The sequence below is a fragment of the Pituophis catenifer genome, unplaced genomic scaffold, assembly GCF_029215685.1.
Source record: "Pituophis catenifer annectens isolate HBS135680 unplaced genomic scaffold, rPitCat1.0.hap2 SCAF_29, whole genome shotgun sequence".
NCBI classification, from domain to species: domain Eukaryota; kingdom Metazoa; phylum Chordata; class Lepidosauria; order Squamata; family Colubridae; genus Pituophis; species Pituophis catenifer.
The window spans coordinates 469,964-489,242 of record NW_027256909.1 but is presented as its reverse complement, the minus strand read 5'-3'; the positions used below and the strand labels follow the sequence as shown (position 1 = coordinate 489,242).

Genomic DNA, 19,279 nt, shown 5'->3' with positions numbered 1-19,279 from the left:
CTTTGTAGAAATAATGGGCTATTTCCCATTGATGAGGAAGAGCAGACATATGAGCTAGCAGTTATGCACACTAGGCAAATGCTGATGTGTGTGTGTGTGTATGTGTGTGTGTGTAAAAAAAAATCAGGATGGCTTTTCTGCCTGCCATCTTGGTTATTTTGATCAATGGGCCAATTAGAAAACCTTGTTGACATTGTTTAGATTTCCTCATTATTTTTGTTTCTTTGTTCACTTTTTTTTTATTTTGAACATAAAAACATTGGTGTTTTGGAACACTTGCTCCAAATATTGCAGGTATAAAAAATATTGCAGGAAAACATGTAAGTGTCAGGAATGTTGCTTAAATGTGAAATGCTACATGAGTCAGATTTCACTAAGGGCCTCATTCAGGACAACGCCAAAAAATACATTTTGTTAGGCTCTGTCCTCTTGGCAGAAGAAGGAATCGTGAGCCAATTCATTCAGCGAACGATGTGAACAAAGTTCTTAAGAGGATCAGAGCTACGTAGATCTCTGAAAGTAATTATGCTAAGTGGCTTGCAGATTTCCTTTAGACACCGAATTCATAAAATTGCAGATGGAAATAGATAGCCATTGTAGATAGATAGCCAACTGTGCCAGAAGAGGACCAGGCCTGCCTAAGTACAAATTTATATCGGGCACAGTTGTGAGTTCGTTCTATTGATTCCTTTTGCGTAAGAAAAGATAGTAAATTATACTAAATTGGGCATGATTGACAGCTTTCCTGGATGGAGGACTACAATTCTTTTTTTTTTTTCCTGAGTGGCTGGTTGGTAGGTTGTAGATTGTCATCAAAGGAGGGAGTGATGAAGATGGCTCTGCTGTCATCCTGTGGGTGGATGGAGAGAGGGAATGAAGGCTTTGGAGTCCCACCCACCCCCTCTTTCTTTTTGTAGTTTACTCTGAGAGGCATAATTCCCAACATTCAGAGGTTTTGCCACCAAATTTCATGGATGGCATCTCAGGAGCTGCAAATAGGGTGCTGGGACCCATCTGCAGCCGGAGAGGTTGTCCACTCCTATTTCCGAAGGACCATGGATGTAGCCGGTCATCTCATAAGCTCCATTTTGCTTTCCTGGTTTTCCTCCTATCCCACACTCACTGATCTCCTTAAAAATATGTATGTGGGGGGAGGTAAACTTCCCACCCGCCACAGTGACACAAACATTCCCCTCCCCTTCCTGATTCTAGAAGACTCCAGGTGGCAAACTTCATGGTTTTGATTTACTAGTAAGATATTCCCTTGAACCAACCTTTCTTCATCCTGACTTCAATCACATGGTAAGGACAGTGGTGGAAGCCATCTTTTGCATTGGGCCTTCAGGCCTGCCACATTTACTACTGTGGGAAACTGGGAGGGGAGATTGTATGGAACCAGGGTGATATGTAGTCATAATAACATTCCTTTCTCAGAGAGTCAAGGACATCTTGCCCTGCACCTGAATGGTTGGAACTGGGAGTCATCTCCAGTTGGGACAGTGCTTGGATTGGACCATGTGATGGACTTGTGGGTGTTGGGCAGGGACTTGGACTTTCCTTTGAGTGGGGAAAACCTGGAAGCTTTCAGATTCGGGTTTTCCTAGATGCACCAATATGACATCTCTAATAAGAGCCTTGGTAGTACAAGGGTTTGAGGCACCCTGTTATTAAGCTGCTTAAGACCAGCTGCCTGCAATTACTGCAGGGTTCGAATCTCGCCAAGGCTCAAGGTTGACTCAGCCTTCCATCCTTTCTAAGGTAGGTGAAATGAGGACCCAGTTTGTGGGGGCAATAAGCTGACTTTGTATAAATATACAAAAGGATGAAGGCTATTGCTGAGCACATTGTAAGCCGCCCTGAGTCTTCGGAGAAGGGCGGCATATAAATCAAATTTAAAAAAAAAAAAAAATAGAACTTTGAGGAAACTCAAGCCTTGGAGTTTTCTTTCGTTGGAGGGGGTTACTTGGAACCCTGATAAGCGTCTTAGCACCATGGAAGGTTCCCTCCTGTAGACAGGCCTCTCTCAACACATGTGAACCCCTGACCAATCATAGAAAGTGTCCCAGGATCTTACTTTGAGGTTAGCTTCCTACAGTCTCTGTAGGAGACATTTTTGGAGGAATTTTTATTTTGTCTGATCTTGGGTGATGTTCCAAACAGAACTGGTATGCTTAAGATTCCAGAGTATAACTTTATTGTAGATAAACAGTTGTGCCAGGCAATGTTGGCGGATGAAATAAAAACGGAAAGCAGTCGTTTTGATACACGTGGCCTTTGATCCACCCTATATGAATGAATGCTTTGGGGTGGGGGGGTTACCTCTTTTGCATAATTCCTATGGGGGGAAAATGGGGAAGGATAAATATCCATCTTCTCCCCCCCCCCCCCACTTTTTTTTTTAATTTGATCGCACAGTTCCTTTCGGATTCGTCCCCCTCCCAGTTCTTCATTCATAAAACACAGAATCTTTCGAGTTTTGGTCTCCTTTGCCTTGTTCTGCTTTCTGAGGCATAGCGTAATCTCAGTTTTCACCTGTTGCTTTCTGGGATAATGTTCAAAGTTGAACGCGGGTGGGGGTGGGGAGGCAAAAGCAGCCCCTTCACGATATTTTCAGCCGTCTCCCCTGTTTCCTCTTTTCCAGGAAAAGCTCTGCCAGCAGAAGTACAACGTCTCCTGCATCATGATCATGCCCCAATACCAAAGGCAAGGATTTGGGAGGTTCCTCATCGATTTCAGTAAGTGAAGGGCTGCCTTTGCATTCCTTTGAATTTGGGAAGTAGATATTGCAGTGGGAAACCAGCAAGAGCAACGGTGCTTTTCTGTGCATAGATAATCGGCTTTTCTGTACCTAATTGCATCCGGGCAGAATAAGTCTATTAAAAGAAACATCTAATCCTGTGTATATACCTGAAGCAGCAGACGCCTTCTCCCTTCGCAGGGATATTAGCTCTCGGTGTTGTTAGGTTGAACGAATTGTCTAAATTGCATTCCTTTCACATTGTTCATTAATACTGAGAGAAGCCGTGATTTGTCATTAAAGTAAGAAGGTAATTTAGGACCTTCTTCAGTTCCTAGATTTCTTTTTAGCGTAAAGTGTACCTTAGTTGAGCAGTACTTAAAACGGAGCATAACGTTTTAGGCTTTTGTTCCTTTCAAAAACGTAATTGTCTCCTGTCTGAAAGAGATAATACTTCTTGGAGCACGCTGTAAAAAACGGTATATCCTGATTTTAATTTTTTTTTTTTTTAAATCACGCACTTAGCCAGCCGGCAGATTTTGAACAGCTTAAATTATTACCTCTACTGCTTCTGTATAGTTTTTATCGAAAGGCAGGAAAACAAAACGTAACCAATAAACAGACTAAACGGTTAAACCAGGAGTGTCAAACTCGATTTCATTGAGGGCTGCATCAGGGTTGTGTTTGACCTTAGGGGGTTAGGATGGCCAGCTCAACATCACTTGTGTGAGGGGTTCCTGTGGTGCCCCAAGTGTTCTGTCAGTGAAAACGGATTCCCGAACTCTGTTTTCGGCTGCGATGGACTCCTGCAACCCTTTGCCAGTGAAAACTGAGCTCGGGAGGGTTGCCTGCAGCCCTCCTGAGCTCCATTTTCCCTGGCAGAGGCACAGCGAGCCGGTCTTTTGCTGTTACCAGGGCGGCCCTGCGGGCCAGATCTAAGCATCCCGCGGGCCTTAAGTTCGACACCCCTGATTTAAACCATGCAGTTAAAAAACAAACAGCAGTAGATGCAAGCATTTCGTACTGACTAGTCAATACCAAACTTACAATAACACAGTTAAAAGCGACATAGAACATAGGGTCTAGCGAGAGCGTTATTTAAACATACAACGTATGCGGAGACCAGCCCATGACAAACCTTAGGCCCACGGAAGTTGTAGATTGACGTACAGTTGTTTCTGCACACACAAAGGAGGTTTCAATCGATTGATAACAACTGCTTCGGCGAAACGTAGAACATCAGAGTTCCTGTGGCGCAGCAAAACTTTGAACACAGTGTTTGAATCGACTTGGTGACCGGTAGCTACCGTGCTTCCCTGAAAATAAGACCCTGTAGTATATTTTTTTAACCCCGAAATAAGCGCTTGGCCTTATTTTCGTGGAGGTCTTATTATTTTGGAGTGTATGGAGCAAGATGGGGCTCCTCTTGCCATCTTACCTGAATTCCAGCTCTCTCCCTAACCCTAACCAGAGGAAATGGCGAGGACCGGCTACGCATGCATTTAAATATTTTTGGGGGAGGGCTTATTTTCGGGGGAGGGCTTATTTTACCGCATGCGCTCAAAAGCCCGATTGGGCTTATTATCAAGGGATGTCTTATTTTGGGGGAAACAGGATAGTATATGTCTCGCGATAATAGAAGAAGACATTTTGTGGCCATGGTTTGCAATTTAGATTAAAGGTTGTGTTATCACTAAGAAAGGACAAAGACAGTGTCTGTTCATGCATTTTATTCTCAGGGGGCAGATGGCACAGGTGGGATACTGTCATCCATAGTGTACGTAATGCAGGTCAGAATGAAACTTCAGAAAGGGATGTTCCAGGTGCCAGGAAGAAGGCTTGGGTGGGGAGATGGGCAAAGTTCCAGGCAGAGGCAAAATCTTTGAAGGGAGTTATGGTCCCATCCAGAGGTGGGTGTCACATAATGTAACAATCGGTTTGCCAAGCACCGAAAATGTGAGCGTGCACGCGGCTTCAAAAACACGGCAATCATATAGGATAGGATAGCGCCAGGGCAGGTGGGTGGGACCAGCTGCTGGTCGGAACTACCGGTTTACCTGAACCGGCCTGAACCAACAGCAGCCCATCTCTGGTCTCGTCCCTTCCTGTCCCCCCGCCCATCCATCGTAGCATAAAACAAAACCTCTACAGTTCCTTTAGTGACTGTTCAAAGTTATAACTGAAAAAAGTGACTTATGACCGTTTTTCATCGTTACGACCTTCATAGCATCCCCAAGGCCATGTGATCAAAATTCAGATGTTTGGCAACTGGTTCATACTTATGACCGTTGCTGTGTCCCAGGGTCACGTGATCACCTTCTGTGACCTTTTTTCATCGTTCTTCTCAATTAGCAACTTTTTAGTATTCTTTAAAGTAATTCTTAAGGTCCAGCTCCTTAGGCGTCTTCAGAGAAAGGAGAAGCTTACAGTCCCAAAGCAACTTCTTTTTTTTTTCTTTTACCTTTTGACTTGGTGCTGCTACAATGGTGCTGAAAAGGTTACTTTATGACTGATCCTCGCATCCTGCGATCCCATGATTGCCATTCGCGCACTTCACAGCCAGTGCTGTGACCCAGGCCCAAGTAGGTATTATCAGATGCAATCAGTTCGAAACAAACGGTTTTTATTAGAACGGCTGAGAATTAACTTATTCTCAGCGTAGTCCAAACTAATTCAAAACAAATTCTTCATAACACAATTCTTCAGCCTTATCACCAACCTTGGTTTAATTAGGCAACCTGCCAAAGGCTTTTCTTGGCAAAAGTTCAGCAGCAGAAGACCCCGACAAGAATAAATGCAGCAAGACAAGAAACAAATCTATCAACATTGTTTTCCGACAAAGAGCCCAAAAGCCATTGCTGGTCTTTTAAGCCTTATGGGAGGGGCCAATCATCTCCTGGCCTTTCTCCCGAGTCGTCCTTTTTGCTTTAGCTGCTCTTGCCTTCTGGCAGCTCTTCTCATACGTGCACTAGGAACAGGCTCCTCCTGTTCCTCTGCCTCTCTGCTATCAGTCTCTGGAGCCTCCGGAGTCCACACATCACTCCCAGATGGCCCTGGCCCCATCTCTGCCTCCGACGCAGAGCCCTTATCCAGGCCTTCACCAGCCTCCAGGACTGGCCCATATTCTTCTTCAGCCTCCTCACTGTCCGACTCCGCTGCCAGCTCCACAGGCTGCCGGCGGACCACAACAGCCAGCTTCCAACAAGCAGTCAATAGAGAAGCCAGCAATAAAAATCACATGATATACATATCCCAAGATAATGTTGCAGGATCCAATCTGGTCCGTCACCAGGACCAGAGTTTTAGTCTTCCAAGCTTTCAGACTCGTGTTGAAGCTCATCCTCGGGGAACTTCTCTGTATTGGAATGTATAATTTGAGCTATTTCTGTGATAGCGAACCTATGGCATGCGTGCCAGAGATGGCACACAGAGCCCTCTCTGTGGGCACACGAGCCGTCACCAGCTGCTTTTCTGGTTTCTGGCGCGCTCATGCTAACCGGCCAGCTGGTCTTTGCGGATGCCGGAGCACCAGAAAATGGCCCAAAAAAAGGGCCCAAAAACAGGCCGTGTTCTGGGCCGTTTTCCAGGCCAAAAAGGTTCCGAAAAACAGCCTGAAAACAGCTGAAAAACGGCCTGAAAAACGGGCAGCACCAGTCAAAAAACAGGCACGCATGCGCTGGCCACCTGGTCTTCGGGTTTCCTGAGTTTGGGTGCGTGCAAAGACCAGCTGGCCGGCACGCATGCGCATGCCAAAAACCCAAAGATCATCTGGCTGGCGCGCATGGTCTTCGGGTTTCCGGTGCTCCGGCATGCGCATTCCACTTTGGGCACTCGGTGCCAAAAAAGTTCGCCACCACTGAGCTATTCCATAGGTAGTATTTATGTGGTGCCTGGTTCTGTGTGGCCCCCTAGCTTTGATTGGGGTATTGATGGGTGGCCACTAAGTCGTTGGCTGTTGTTTCCTTTTCCTGCCAAATCCTCAGTTCCTAAGTATTTGATAAGCTGATCATAAATCAACAGGTAAGATAACCAAGGAAGTGATCGAAGCCTGGGAAATGGAGTTAACAGGAGTACTGATTTACCACCAGCTTATTTTAGGAGCCAAGAACTTGGCAACACAAAGAAATAGCCAATCGCCGGCCATCAAAACATCAATCAACCAATTGGAAGAATAGAATATAGAATAAAATAGAATTCTTTATTGGCCAAGTGTGATTGGACACACAAGGAATTTGTCTTGGTGCATATGCTCTCAGTGTACATAAAAGAAAAGATACATTCGTCAAGAATCATAAAGTACAACACTTAATGATAGTCATAGAGTACAAATAAGCAATCAAATCATATTAGGAAACAGTCAATATAAATCGTAAGGATACCAGCAACAAGGTTACAGTTATACAGTCATAAATGTGAGGAGATGGGTGATAGGAACGATGAGAAGATTAATAGTAATGCAGACTTAGTAACTAGTTTGACAGTATTGAGGGAATTATTTGTTTAGTAGCGTGATGGCATTCGGGAAAAAAATTGTTCTTGTGTCTAGTTGTTCTGGTGTGCAGTGCTCTATAGCGTCGTTTTGAGGGTAGGAGTTGAAACAGTTTATGTCCAGGATGCGAGGAAGGCATCACAAATCACAAGTTATAGCAATAGCACTTAGACTTATATACCGCTTTATAGTGCTTTACAGCCCTCTCTAAGCGGTTTTACAGAGTCAGCCTATTGCCCCCAACAATTTGGATTCTCATTTTACCCACCTCGGAAGGATGGAAGGCTGAGTCAACCTTGAGCCTGGTGGGATTTGAACTCCCAAATTGCAGGCAGCCAGTAGTCAGCAGAAGTGGCCTGCAGTACTGCACTCACCACTGCGCCACCGAGGCTCATAGTTATGAGTCATCTGATGTCTCACTTAACACCCATGTTGGTGAGCAACAGATTGGCTGGCCTCTATTGAAGTCATTAAACAAGGACTATCTGTACTGCAGTTGATATTAATATATTACTTGGGTTTTGACAATGATTTGTAGTCTTTAAAATTGTATTTCATTATTGTAAACCCGGTAAACCCTCTTTGCTGCTTGTAAATTCCCTGTTCACTTCGTGTTTTATCTTTCTGAATTTTTTTCTCCTTTTTCTTTCATCTATCTTATTTTCTCCCCCCGCCACCCCCCCCCCCAAATGCTTAATTCAAGTCACATTTAATCACATTTTTTAAAAAAAGAAACTTGACATTTCTGGCACTGTAGAGTTTCTTCTCCGTGATCTGTGTTGTCAAAATTGAAATTGGGAAGAAGATGGATATAAGTAGGAAGTTTTGTTTTGCATTAGCGGTGGTCGTGAAAAAGAGATATTGCTAATCACTTTCTTTCAGAATATTCATGTTTGACATTTCAGAAATTACAGAAGGGACTTGAGTGCTGCTAGAAAACTTTAAAAAAATCTTTTTCAAAAGCCTGCCTCCTCTTTCTAAATTGGAACCCAGCAGGGATCATCGTCAGAGAGTATTCAGGAACTGAATCAAAACGACGGCTGACATTTCTCTTCTGATGAAAAAGGCGATGTTTGAAATGCAAAATTTAAATTGGGAGAATGCTTAATACGGTGTCTTAATTCTGATGAACCAGCTTACCTGTTGCTTCATCAAACTCAAGGTGAAGCAACAACTGCTGCCAGGTCTCAGGAATGTTTTTATGAAGAAGTGTGTCAGATTATTCATGAACCGGCAGAGACATAGTAACAAGGTCAGCCAGTGAATAGGCATAGCAACTAAGTCAGCCAATTGGGAGCTGAGACAGACTGGAGCCAGAGCGTGTCTTAGTCTGCAGCTTCCAAGTCTGTGCTGAGAATCGAAACTGAAACCAGTGTGTGAGCTTGTCTGCTCTGCTGAAATGAAACTAACTGTTCCCTCCTGCCTTGTGTTCTGCCTGCAACTTCTACCACATTGAAGGAATCAACTATTGGTCTTGTAAATACTTCATCTGTTGTTATGTATATAAAGAAGTTAATGAATCCAGCTGAATCAGTTATCTGGGTGTGCTTCTGGGTTTGAAACTCTGATAAAGTGTATTTTGATTGCTTAACATCATGGATGGGGTATGAGATGAGCAGGTGGTGGTGTCAATCACGTCATCAGTTTGGAGTCTCCGTGCCCCTTTAAGAGACCTAAGTCCAGCTCTCCTTAAAGTCTGTTGATAATTCAAAAGTACTACAAGTTTATTTCATGCTACCTATACCAAAGAATCTGAAATAGTAACATTCAAGGAGAATTGGCGACTATCTGTCGCCAATTCGCCTCGGATGTTACTATTTCAGATTCTTTGGTATAGGTAGCATGAAATAAACTTGTAGTACTTTTGAACTCTATCGTGGCTTCTGGTTTCTAACTTCTTGCACCCGACATGAACTCTTTTACTCCAATTCAAGATTCCTAACCAAAAAGTGTTTATCGATAGAAGAGAATATTTATAGCTCAGGATTGAACTGTGGATTTCTTGGTGCTCTCTGAGCTTGATGGTTTTCTTGCAGACGTTTCATTACCAAACTAGGTAACATCATCAGTATTAGAAGGGAGTGGAGTTTGCTCTTATTTTCATATACTAGTGGCTTACCCTGTCAGTGTTGCTGTTTTTTTGAATTTTTTTTTTAATAAACAAAACATAAAACAAATCCATCATCCATTACAATTGCCTTGGTGGCGCAGCAGACTAAAGTGCTATTAAGTAGCACCAGCTGCCTGCAATTACTGCAAGTTCAAATCTCACCAGGCTCAAGGTTGACTCAGCCTTCCATCCTTTCGAGATAAGTAAAATGAGGACCCAGATTGTGGGGGCAATAAGCTGACTTTGTATAAAAAAGAACACCGCTTGTGGGGGCCGAAAGCCCTACTAAGCAGGTATATACAAAAGTATGAAGGCTATTGCTTAACGCATTGTAAGCTGCTCTGCGTCTCTGGAGAAGGGTGGCATATAAATGGAACCAATAAATAAATAAAAAATAAATAAATAAATAAATAAATAAATAAATAAATAATCAGTGTGTCGGTCAGTTGCAAATCTTTTGTGCTTCATCCCCATATTCAGAATTTACTAATTATCTAATTTCTCATATTGTCAAACAGATCAACATCCCCGTTTATCATTTATTTAACTATGGCTTTATCGCTTCATAAAAATTATTTTCAAATATTGTATTTATAACATTCATTTCATATATCATATTTCATTTCCATGTTTTATTTTCTAGCCATTGATAAAATAAATCCCATATCTTATAATACTGTTTATTTTCTTGTTCTCTAATTTCAAATGTCAATTTATTCATTTCAGCACATTCCATAATTTTCTTAATAACTTCATCTTGCGTTGGTATTTTCTCATTTTTCCAGTTTTTAGCAAACACAATTCTACCCTGTCAGTGTGGATCAGTTGTTTCACAAAAAGTGTTTTGATTGGTGCCGGGTCTTTACAGTCTCAGGCAGAGAAGGGCTATTCTGCACCCCTCCCTCAAATGTTCTTTAAAATACAGAGTTTCCCAGCATTCCTTTAGGAACCTCCAGCCTGCAAACCATGTTTACTCATCCTAAAATGAATCCTCTTTACCTGGAGCTTCAAAATTTGCTGTTTGCTGGGGAGGTGTGTACAGGGGTGGGTTCTAATTTTTTTTACTACTGGTTCTGTGGGCGTGGCTTATTTTGTGGGCGTGGCTTGATGGTCATGTGACAATTCTTTAGGATTTGGCAGAGGTACTGGTCTACCAGGCTTTTAACTGCTTGCAGAGCTGTACCGATGTACCCATTTATTTTTTGCAGGCACTGGTCTACCCATTTATTTTTGCAGGCACTGGTCTACCCATTTATTTTTGCAGGCACTGGTCTACTCATTTGTTTTCTTTTAACACTGATCAGCTGTAGGGCGGCCCTTTGAAGCCCCGCGACAAGAGTTTTAAAAGTTTTTTTTCCTCTAGCCATCAGCTGGGACTCAGGAGGCAGCAATAGATTGGGGGTGGGGCCAAATAAAAGGTAAGAATAACGCTGGAGGGGGCGGGGGGACAGAACCGGTTCAGTGACATCATATCGTTACCGCTACCGGCTCGGGAGAACTGGGCCAAACTGGGAGGAACCCACCACTGGGTGTGTAGCTAAAAGTCAGTCTACATTTAGTGTACATCTGACTTTGGGGTATTTCTTCATAACCAAACAAAAGTGTATTTTCTCTGCAGTTCACACTCCTTGCTCGCTGGATCTGGATGTCACAAAGCAAAGTCCACATTTTGTAGTTAACCCCCTGCGCCCTGTTTTGGCTGGCAGAGTGCTGCAGGAGGCTGAGTGCTGACACGCCCCCTCAGCCACGCCCCCTGCCCATGCCCACCCAGCTGGTCATTAGGGCAGAGAACCAGTTGTTGAATTATTTGCAGCCCACCACTGCATGCATATGAACCTCAATGAACCCCAACTTTATTCAGACATGAAACAGAACACAGGCACGCATTGTAATATGCAAAATCATTGTGCTCCGGAGACAACTGTTTGGTTTTTCTCTGTTGCTTGTTTCTGCATTTCTTTCCCATTCTTTTTTGAATGCAGTGATCAGAACTATACCCAGAAAGCCAACTGCAACTGCACATCATTGATTCAAGCACGTCATTTTACCTTCTATCCTCTTCCTAACGATACCTTGGATAGAATTTGCCTTTTCTTTTCTCAACACCCACACAACGGATTGTCACTTTCATTCGCTGTGATTCCCTCTGAGCGCTTTGGCAGAAGGATAATTAAGAGAAAGATCAAAGCTACGTGACGCACTACATTCTCCTGGCACAGGAAATGGAGTGACTCGCTCCGTGAATCTGGATTTTTGAGGCTGCTATAGCTAAGAGGGATGATTAATGTTTCTTCGTGGGAAACATTCGTAACTCAAGGACTACCTGTAGTCATCCTATTGAACCACCTTATCGGAAAGACCTGATACTATTAGCTTTCTTGAGGCTTCAAACCATTGGCAGTCCCATTTCATTTCAACCTGTGCACTTGGAAGAAAGCAACCATTTGACAGAACAGGCATTTGGGTGAAGGATGATGTGTGTCATGCATTTTAAGAGCGGCAAGCCAGACTCTTAAGTTGCCAAAGATTTATAAGGAAGAATTAGATGGATTTACAGACTGCATATTTCGCTTTTTTACTCTACTCAGCCTTTGTCCTAAAATTAGAAGCGCCCCACTTTCAAGAAGGCACATAACCAGTTTAGACCAGGCAAAATCATCTTTTTATAGGCATCATGATGAACCAGCAGTTTTGAATAACTTATTTTGCAAGATGATATTGGCATTAGGTTTGCTTTCCAGAAACAATCACAGAGAGTTTTATTTACTGAGATTTATTGTGACTAGTCCTGTCTTCTTAGCCCAACCTACATCACAGGCAATTTGAGGAGAAGGAGATACCTTGAGCCCCCCGAATGAAAAAGGGAATGTTAACCTGATAAATGTATTTCAAGTAATATTTCCTCTTGGCTGGCTGGGAGTTGAAATTCACATGTCCTATTGCTAAGGTCCAGAAACTCGGTCTTAGGGACTTGGGTGTGTAGGAGCATTCACAAATCATGTGTAATTTTGTCTTGAACGTTTAAGATTTTCTGAGCAGTAGAACTGGTTTATTGGAAAATTAAGAAAATAAGCTCTTGAGAGACCCTTGAACTGAGGGGAATAATAAGCCTATTCAATTAAGTTCTCCATAATTGCTGTTCTGAAGATATTTAGGAGAGACAAAAGATACTCTTCTGCTGTGTGAGATGTGTATTTCTCTACGTGAGTTTTGAAATTGTAAGGATGCATGTGGAATTACTGTACTTTTCGGAGTATAAAACACACTTCCACACACACACCCCTAAAAGAGGGTGGAAATGTTGGTGCGTCTTATACACCAAATACAACCATTTTTGTCCTCCTGAAACCCTGCCCCGCACTTCCCATTTTAGCCAAAAACAGGCCCGTTTTTTGCAAAAATGGGATGCACAGAGGGTTTGGGAGGCCTGCAGAGTGCTCCTGGGCGGCGGGGAGGGCCTCCCAAACCACCCACGCATCAGGTTTTTGCCCTCCCCAGCTCCCAGGAGCACTCTGCAGGCCTCCCAAACCCTCTGCGTGTCCCGTTTTTGTGAAAAAGAAGGCCTGTTTTTGGCAAAAACAGGACGCTTGGGCAGGGTTTCAGGAGGCCAAAAATGGCTGTATCCGGTGTATAAGACGCACCAACATTTCCACCCTCTTATAGGGGGAAAAAATTGTGTCTTGTACTCCGAAAAGTACGGTAATTCCACATGCATCCTTACAATTTCAAAACTCCCATAAACAGGACGCACAGAGGGTTTGGGAGGCCTGCAGAGTGCTCCTGGGGGCCTGGGAGGGCAAAAACTGGACGTGAGGAGGCCAAAACCTTTTTTTTTTCTTGTTTTCCTCTTCAAAATCTTGGTGCGTCTTATACTCTGGTGTGTCTTATAGTCCGAAAAATACAGTATACTTGGGTAATTTGAAAATTCAAAAAATGGAAAATGGTGGTTTTCTTATGCCACGAACTCCTTACTACATTCATTATATATTTAGATGTCTGTGACAGTGGTGAAATGTACAAGTTGTTACTACCAGTTCTGTGTGCAAGGCTTGGTGTGGGGTAATGTGACTGGACGTGGCCAACTTTTTTTTTTCTTTTAAAAACATTTTTTCTACAACCTCTTTAGCCGAAGAGGTTGTAAAAAAACTGCTTTTAAAAACCTCTGACAATCAGGCAACTCAGCTGGGATTGTCAGAGACTTTTAAAAGCATTTTTTCCTACAACCTCTTCGGCCAAAGAGGTTGTAGAAAAAATGCTTTTAAAAGCCTCTAATGATCTCAGCTGAGTTGTGTGATCATCAGAGGCTTTTTTTTAACTTTTAAAAGCATTTTTTCAGCCGAAGAGGTTGTAAAAAAATGCTTTTAAAAGCCTCTGACGATCCCAACTGAGTTGCCTGATCGGCAGAGGCTTTTTTTCTTTTAAAAGCCTCTGAAGATCCCAGCTGAGTTGCCTGATCATCAGAGGGTTTTTTTCTTAAAAATGCTTTTAAAAACCTCTAATGATCCCAGCTGAGCCGCGTGATCATTAGAGGCTTTTTTTTTTTTACTTTTAAAAGCATTTTTTTGGCTGAAGCAGTTGTAGAAAAAATGCTTTTAAAAATTAAAAAAAAGCCTCTGATGATTGCGCGGCTCAGCTAGGCATGGGGGGGGCAGGGATTTTTGCTACCGGTTCTCTGAACCACCCACCGCCATCGCTACCGGGTTGAGCAATCCGGTCCGAACCAGATGCATTTCACCCCGGTCTGTGATGAATATGACCTTTAAAAACAAAGCATGATGTAAGTTATCTTTTGATCTGAAATGGTTGAAATCTTGACAGTCCGTTGCTCGTTGTGTTAATGTTTTCATGAATGACAGCAAGTTTGGAGTAAAAAAATATATCTAATATTCAGTAAGATAGGAGTTTAAAGTAGCATATCTTCCAACTCAAATCTGATTTCATTGTCATCCCCGAACTTGGTTTGAAATCTGCCTCTAGCTAATTTGCTTTCCCCATCAGTTTATCATCCGAGCCAGATATACTGAAAAGAGAGAGTAATATGCTTGGTGTGGAAGGTCTTTGTATCCTAAACTCCCTTGCATAGCTTCTTCTCTAGTAATATTGTACTGTTAACTAGAGCATACAAAACATTTGCTAGACCAATTCTCGAATACAGCTCATCTATCTGGAACCCACACTGCATATCAGACATTAATACAATTGAGAGAGTCCAGAGATATTTCACGAGAAGAGTCCTCTACTCCTCTGCTCGCAACAGAATACCTTATGCCACCAGACTTGAAATTTTGGGCTTAGACAACTTAGAACTACGTCGCCTTCAGTCTGACCTAAGTACATAAAATTATCTGCTACAATGTCCTACCTGTCAATGACTACTTCAGCTTCAACCACAACAATACACGAGCACACAATAGATGCAAACTTAAGGTAAACCACTCCAAACTCGATTGCAGAAAATACGGCTTCAGCAACAGAGTGGTCAATGCCTGGAATGCACTACCTGACTCTGTGGTTTCCTCCTCAAACCCCCAAAACTTTAACCTTAGACTGCCTACTGTCGACCTCACCCCATTCCTAAATCTGTAAGGGGCATGCATAAGCGCACCAATGTGCCTACCGTCCTACTGTCCCCATTTATTCGTATCCATTTCATGTATTCATAATCATGTTTATACTTATGTCTGTTATCTAATACATGCTTGACAAAATAAATAAAATAAAATAAAATAACGTTTTCTGCGAGTGGCACATTGTGATTCTTCCCCTTGTTCTTTTCTGCTAGGTTATCTACTTTCTCGAAAAGAGGGACAGGCCGGATCGCCCGAAAAGCCTCTCTCCGATCTCGGCCGTGTCTCGTACTTGGCTTACTGGAAAAGCGTCATCTGGGAATATCTTCATTGCCACCCCGAGAAACAGATCAGCATCAAGGCGATGAGCCGAGCCACCGGGATGTGTCCCCATGACATTGCTACCATCCTCCAGCATCACAGCATGATTGACAGGCGAGAAGAAAAGTCAGTAACAGCTCCTGAGCTGCACTTGCTCTCTCTCTCTTGCTTGCTTTCGTTAAGCGCAGATGCCTAGTGTTTAAGTTCATCCACAGTTCATCCCTCTCTTAACGACCACTTGTTCAGCAACCATTCAAACTTGCAATAGTGCAAAATAATAAAGTAGAGTAGAAAATAGAATAGGAATAGGGATAGGATAGGATAGGATAGGATAGGATAGGATAGGATAGGATAGGATAGGATAGGATAGAATAGAATAGAATAGAATAGAATAGAATAGAATAGAATAGAATAGAATAGAATAGAATAGAATAGAATAGAATAGAATAGAATAGAATAGAATAGAATAGAATAGAATTCTTGATTGGCCAAGTGTGATTGGACACACAAGGAATTTGTCTTCAGTGCATAAACTCTCAGTGTACTTGCAAAGAGTTCTTGGGAGTTCCAGCTATTGCAGCAACCCGTTGTCACATGATTGCAATCCGGGCAGTTGGTGCCCATCTCGTGATTACATTACAGGGTTACATGCTCTCCACTATAACCTTCTAGCAATCCACTTGAGAAATCAAGTTGAAGAGTCTCTTTTCTTCAACTAATGATTATTTGCTGCCCTCAGTGGCAGTAGCTGCATGCACCAGAAACAGCTCTCACAGGTTCTAACAGCTTCCTCATCCATCGCTGGCGGCTAGTCTCCAAATCCCCCCGTCCCTCCTTTGCTCGTTAAAAAAAAAAAAAAAAACAAGATTGAGAAATAGCTTTTATCCAGATTGCAAACATGTGGGCTACCACTAGATAAGATCAAAAAAGATAAAACCAATTATTTACCCCAGGAGCTGGACTTACACCTTATGTGTGAGAGCTTTTTACCTCTGGATGGTGGTCCGATCACAAGACTAGGAGAAATGCTTTGGCAAGAATGGCCTCTACATTAGGGATCTCCAACCTTGGCAACTTTAAGACTAAATTATGGGCCAAACTTTATTTAATTATTTTAAATCTATTTTAACTTTTGTGTACAAATGTTTTATTTTGGCTGTTCAACACCCTGAGTCCAAAAGGAGAAGGGCGGAATAGAAATCTGAAAATAAATAAATAAATAAAGACTTGTGGACTTCAACTTCAACTTCCTGGCTGAGGAACTCTGGGAGTTGAAGTCCACAAGTCTTAAAGTTGCCGAGGTTGGAGACCCCTGCTCAACATAAAGGAGGGGTTAAGTGTATTAAAAAAAAATTAACTCTAATTCCAGACCCACCAATCCCTACATTCCCATCTGCTTATTTGTATTGTTCTCTTCTAACTTCGGATTTGTTTCCATTACAGATTTACGGTAATTAGAAGAGAGAAATTGATCTCCCGTTACATGGAGAAACTGAAAAGCCATCCGCGCGTCAATGAAGTGGACCCAGAAAGTTTGAGGTGGAGTCCTCTCCAGGTTCCGAATGCAGCTGTTTCTGAGGAAGAGAGAGAAGCTGAAAAAGAGGTAAGGGCAACCACGTCACGTGGTAACCACCTCCTGAACATAAGTAAAAATAAATCTGTGAAGATGATGGGCAGAACAACAAAAACAAAAAAGCTATGTTAGGCTGCCCTGTCCCAACGGAATGGGACAATTCGCTGCAGCCAATTTGCCACAACCAATTTCCCGTAGCCAACTGTAAACTCTCTACAGAACACAGGACAACTCGCCACGTCGCAACTTGCTGCAGAACAATTCAACTTAATTTAATTATTTAAAATAATTAAAAAATTGTTCTGTTTTTTGTCATTCGTATTTCATTTTGCCTCTCCTTTGGCATCCTTTCTTTCCGTGATTCTATTCCACTATTTCCTCGATCTTGGTGTAACCGAGTGGTCCCGTGGTGAGTTGGCCGCGGCGAGTTGTCATAGACCAAGGGTGTCAAACTCGATTTTGTTGAGGGACGTATCAGGATTGTATTTGACCTGGGGGAGATGGGGGTATGTGGCCAGGGTAGGCGTGGCCAGCTCAACCTCACTCGTGACGGGGACGCCTGTGGCGGCCCGAGCGCTCTGCCAGCGAAAATGGGCTCCCGAGCTCCGTTTTTGGCTGTAACGGCCTCCTGTAACCCTCTGCCAGCTAAAACGGAGCTTGCGAGGGCTACATGCGCCCCTCCTGAGCTCCATATTTGCTGGCAGATGCACCATAGGCCAGTCCTTCACTGTTTCCAGGATCCAGTGGGCCAGATCTAAGCACCCCGTGGGCCAGATCCAGCCCCCGGGCCTAGAGTTTGACACCCCTACTGTAGACCCTCTCCCAGTAGGTTTCATGTGGTCAATTCATTTCTATAGTTCTGTTGGCACTGTACATATAACACAGTCGCAATTGTAACATAAAAGCTGGTTGTGGTGAGAAGAGAAGCAGTGAAAACATATGGGTGGAGAGGATCATTCATTCATTATTTATTTTATTTATTTATTTAAATTTTTATACCGCCCTTCTCCCGAAGGACTCAGGGCGATGTACAGCCATACTAAAACAACATATACCCATAAAATTTAAAAACAGTTTAAAATATATTAAAAATTTGGCCCTTATATTAAAAAACTACAAACACCCAAATTAAAATTCATTTTCTAAGCCAGCCCAGCCTGTTGAAACAATAGAGTCATAAGGGCACGGCAAAAGGTACGTAGGTCGGGGATCATGCGAACCTCCGGGGGCAATTCATTCCAGAGGGCTGGTGCCTCCACAGAGAAGGCTCTCCCCCTGGGTATCGCCAGTCGACATTGTTTGGCCGACGGCACCCTGAGGAGTCCCTCTCTGTGGGAGCGTATTGGCCGGTGGGAGGCTATCGGTGGCAGAAGGCGGTCTCGTACGTACCCAGATCCTAAGCCATGGAGCACTTTAAAGGTGGTAACCAGCACCTTGAATCACACCCAGAAGACCACCGGGAACCAGTGCAGCTCGCGCAGGAGAGGTGTTACATGGGTGCGCCGTGTTGCTCCCATAATCACCCGTGCAGCCGCATTCTGGACCAGTTGGAGCCTCCGAGTGCTCTTCAAGGGGAGCCCCATGTAGAGAGCAATACAGTAGTCCAGACGGGAGGTGACGAAGGCATGAGTGACCCTGCACAAGGCGTCCGGGTCCAGAAAGGGACGCAACTGGTAAATCAGGCGAACCTGATAAAAAGCCCCCCTGGCCACAGCCGTCATATGATCTTCTAAAGACAGCTGTGCATCCAGGAGGACACCCAAGTTGTGAGCTCTCTCTGAGGGGGCCAAGATCTCACCCCCAATAGTCAGCGATGGAGCCAGCTGGCTATACCGGGACGCCGAAAACCACAGCCACTCGGTCTTGGAGGGGTTGAGTCTGAGCTTGTTTCTCCCCATCCAGATCCACATGGCCTCCAGGCACCGGGACATCACGTCAAGGGCATCATTGGGGTGGTCCGGGGTGGAAATGTACAGCTGAGTATCATCAGCGTATTGATGATGTCATAAAATCATAGAATTATATGGCTGGAAAGGAGCTTGGGAATTCTAGTCTAATTCCCTGCCCAAGGCAGGTTTGTCCAATCTTTTCTTGAAAATATCCAGTGGTGGAGTACCAACTACTTTTGGAGGCAACCTGTCCTCTGATTAATGATTCTACTGTAAGAGAATTTCTTCTTATTTCAAGATTGGATCTCTCTCTCCGATGCTTCCATCCATTACTTCTTGCCCTGTCTTCCGGGTCTTTTTGGAGCATAAATCAATCCCCTCTTCTCTGTTGACAGCCCTTAAAGTATGGGACTCCTATCAGGCCTCCCCTAAACCTTCTCTTCATTAGATTAGATTAGATTAGATTAGATTAGATTAGATTAGATTAGATTAGAATTTTTTATTGACCAAGTGTGATTGGACATACAAGGAATTTGTCTTTGGTGCCTATGCTCTCAGTGTACATAAAAAGAAAAGATACATTCATCAAGAAT

General features: G+C 43.3%; 1 protein-coding gene across 3 annotated transcripts in view; it reads left to right on the top strand.

The window, feature by feature from the left end:
* The window catches only part of LOC139326282 (histone acetyltransferase KAT6B-like), a 99,377-nt gene that overhangs the window by 63,734 nt on the left and 16,364 nt on the right, over positions 1 to 19,279 (top strand). For all 3 annotated transcript variants that reach the window (XM_070956440.1, XM_070956437.1, XM_070956438.1), the window contains exons 11-13: positions 2,642 to 2,735; positions 15,119 to 15,350; positions 16,668 to 16,827. In XM_070956440.1, coding sequence (XP_070812541.1) covers positions 2,642 to 2,735; positions 15,119 to 15,350; positions 16,668 to 16,827 — 486 coding nt within the window. The remainder of the gene's footprint in view (positions 1 to 2,641; positions 2,736 to 15,118; positions 15,351 to 16,667; positions 16,828 to 19,279) is intronic.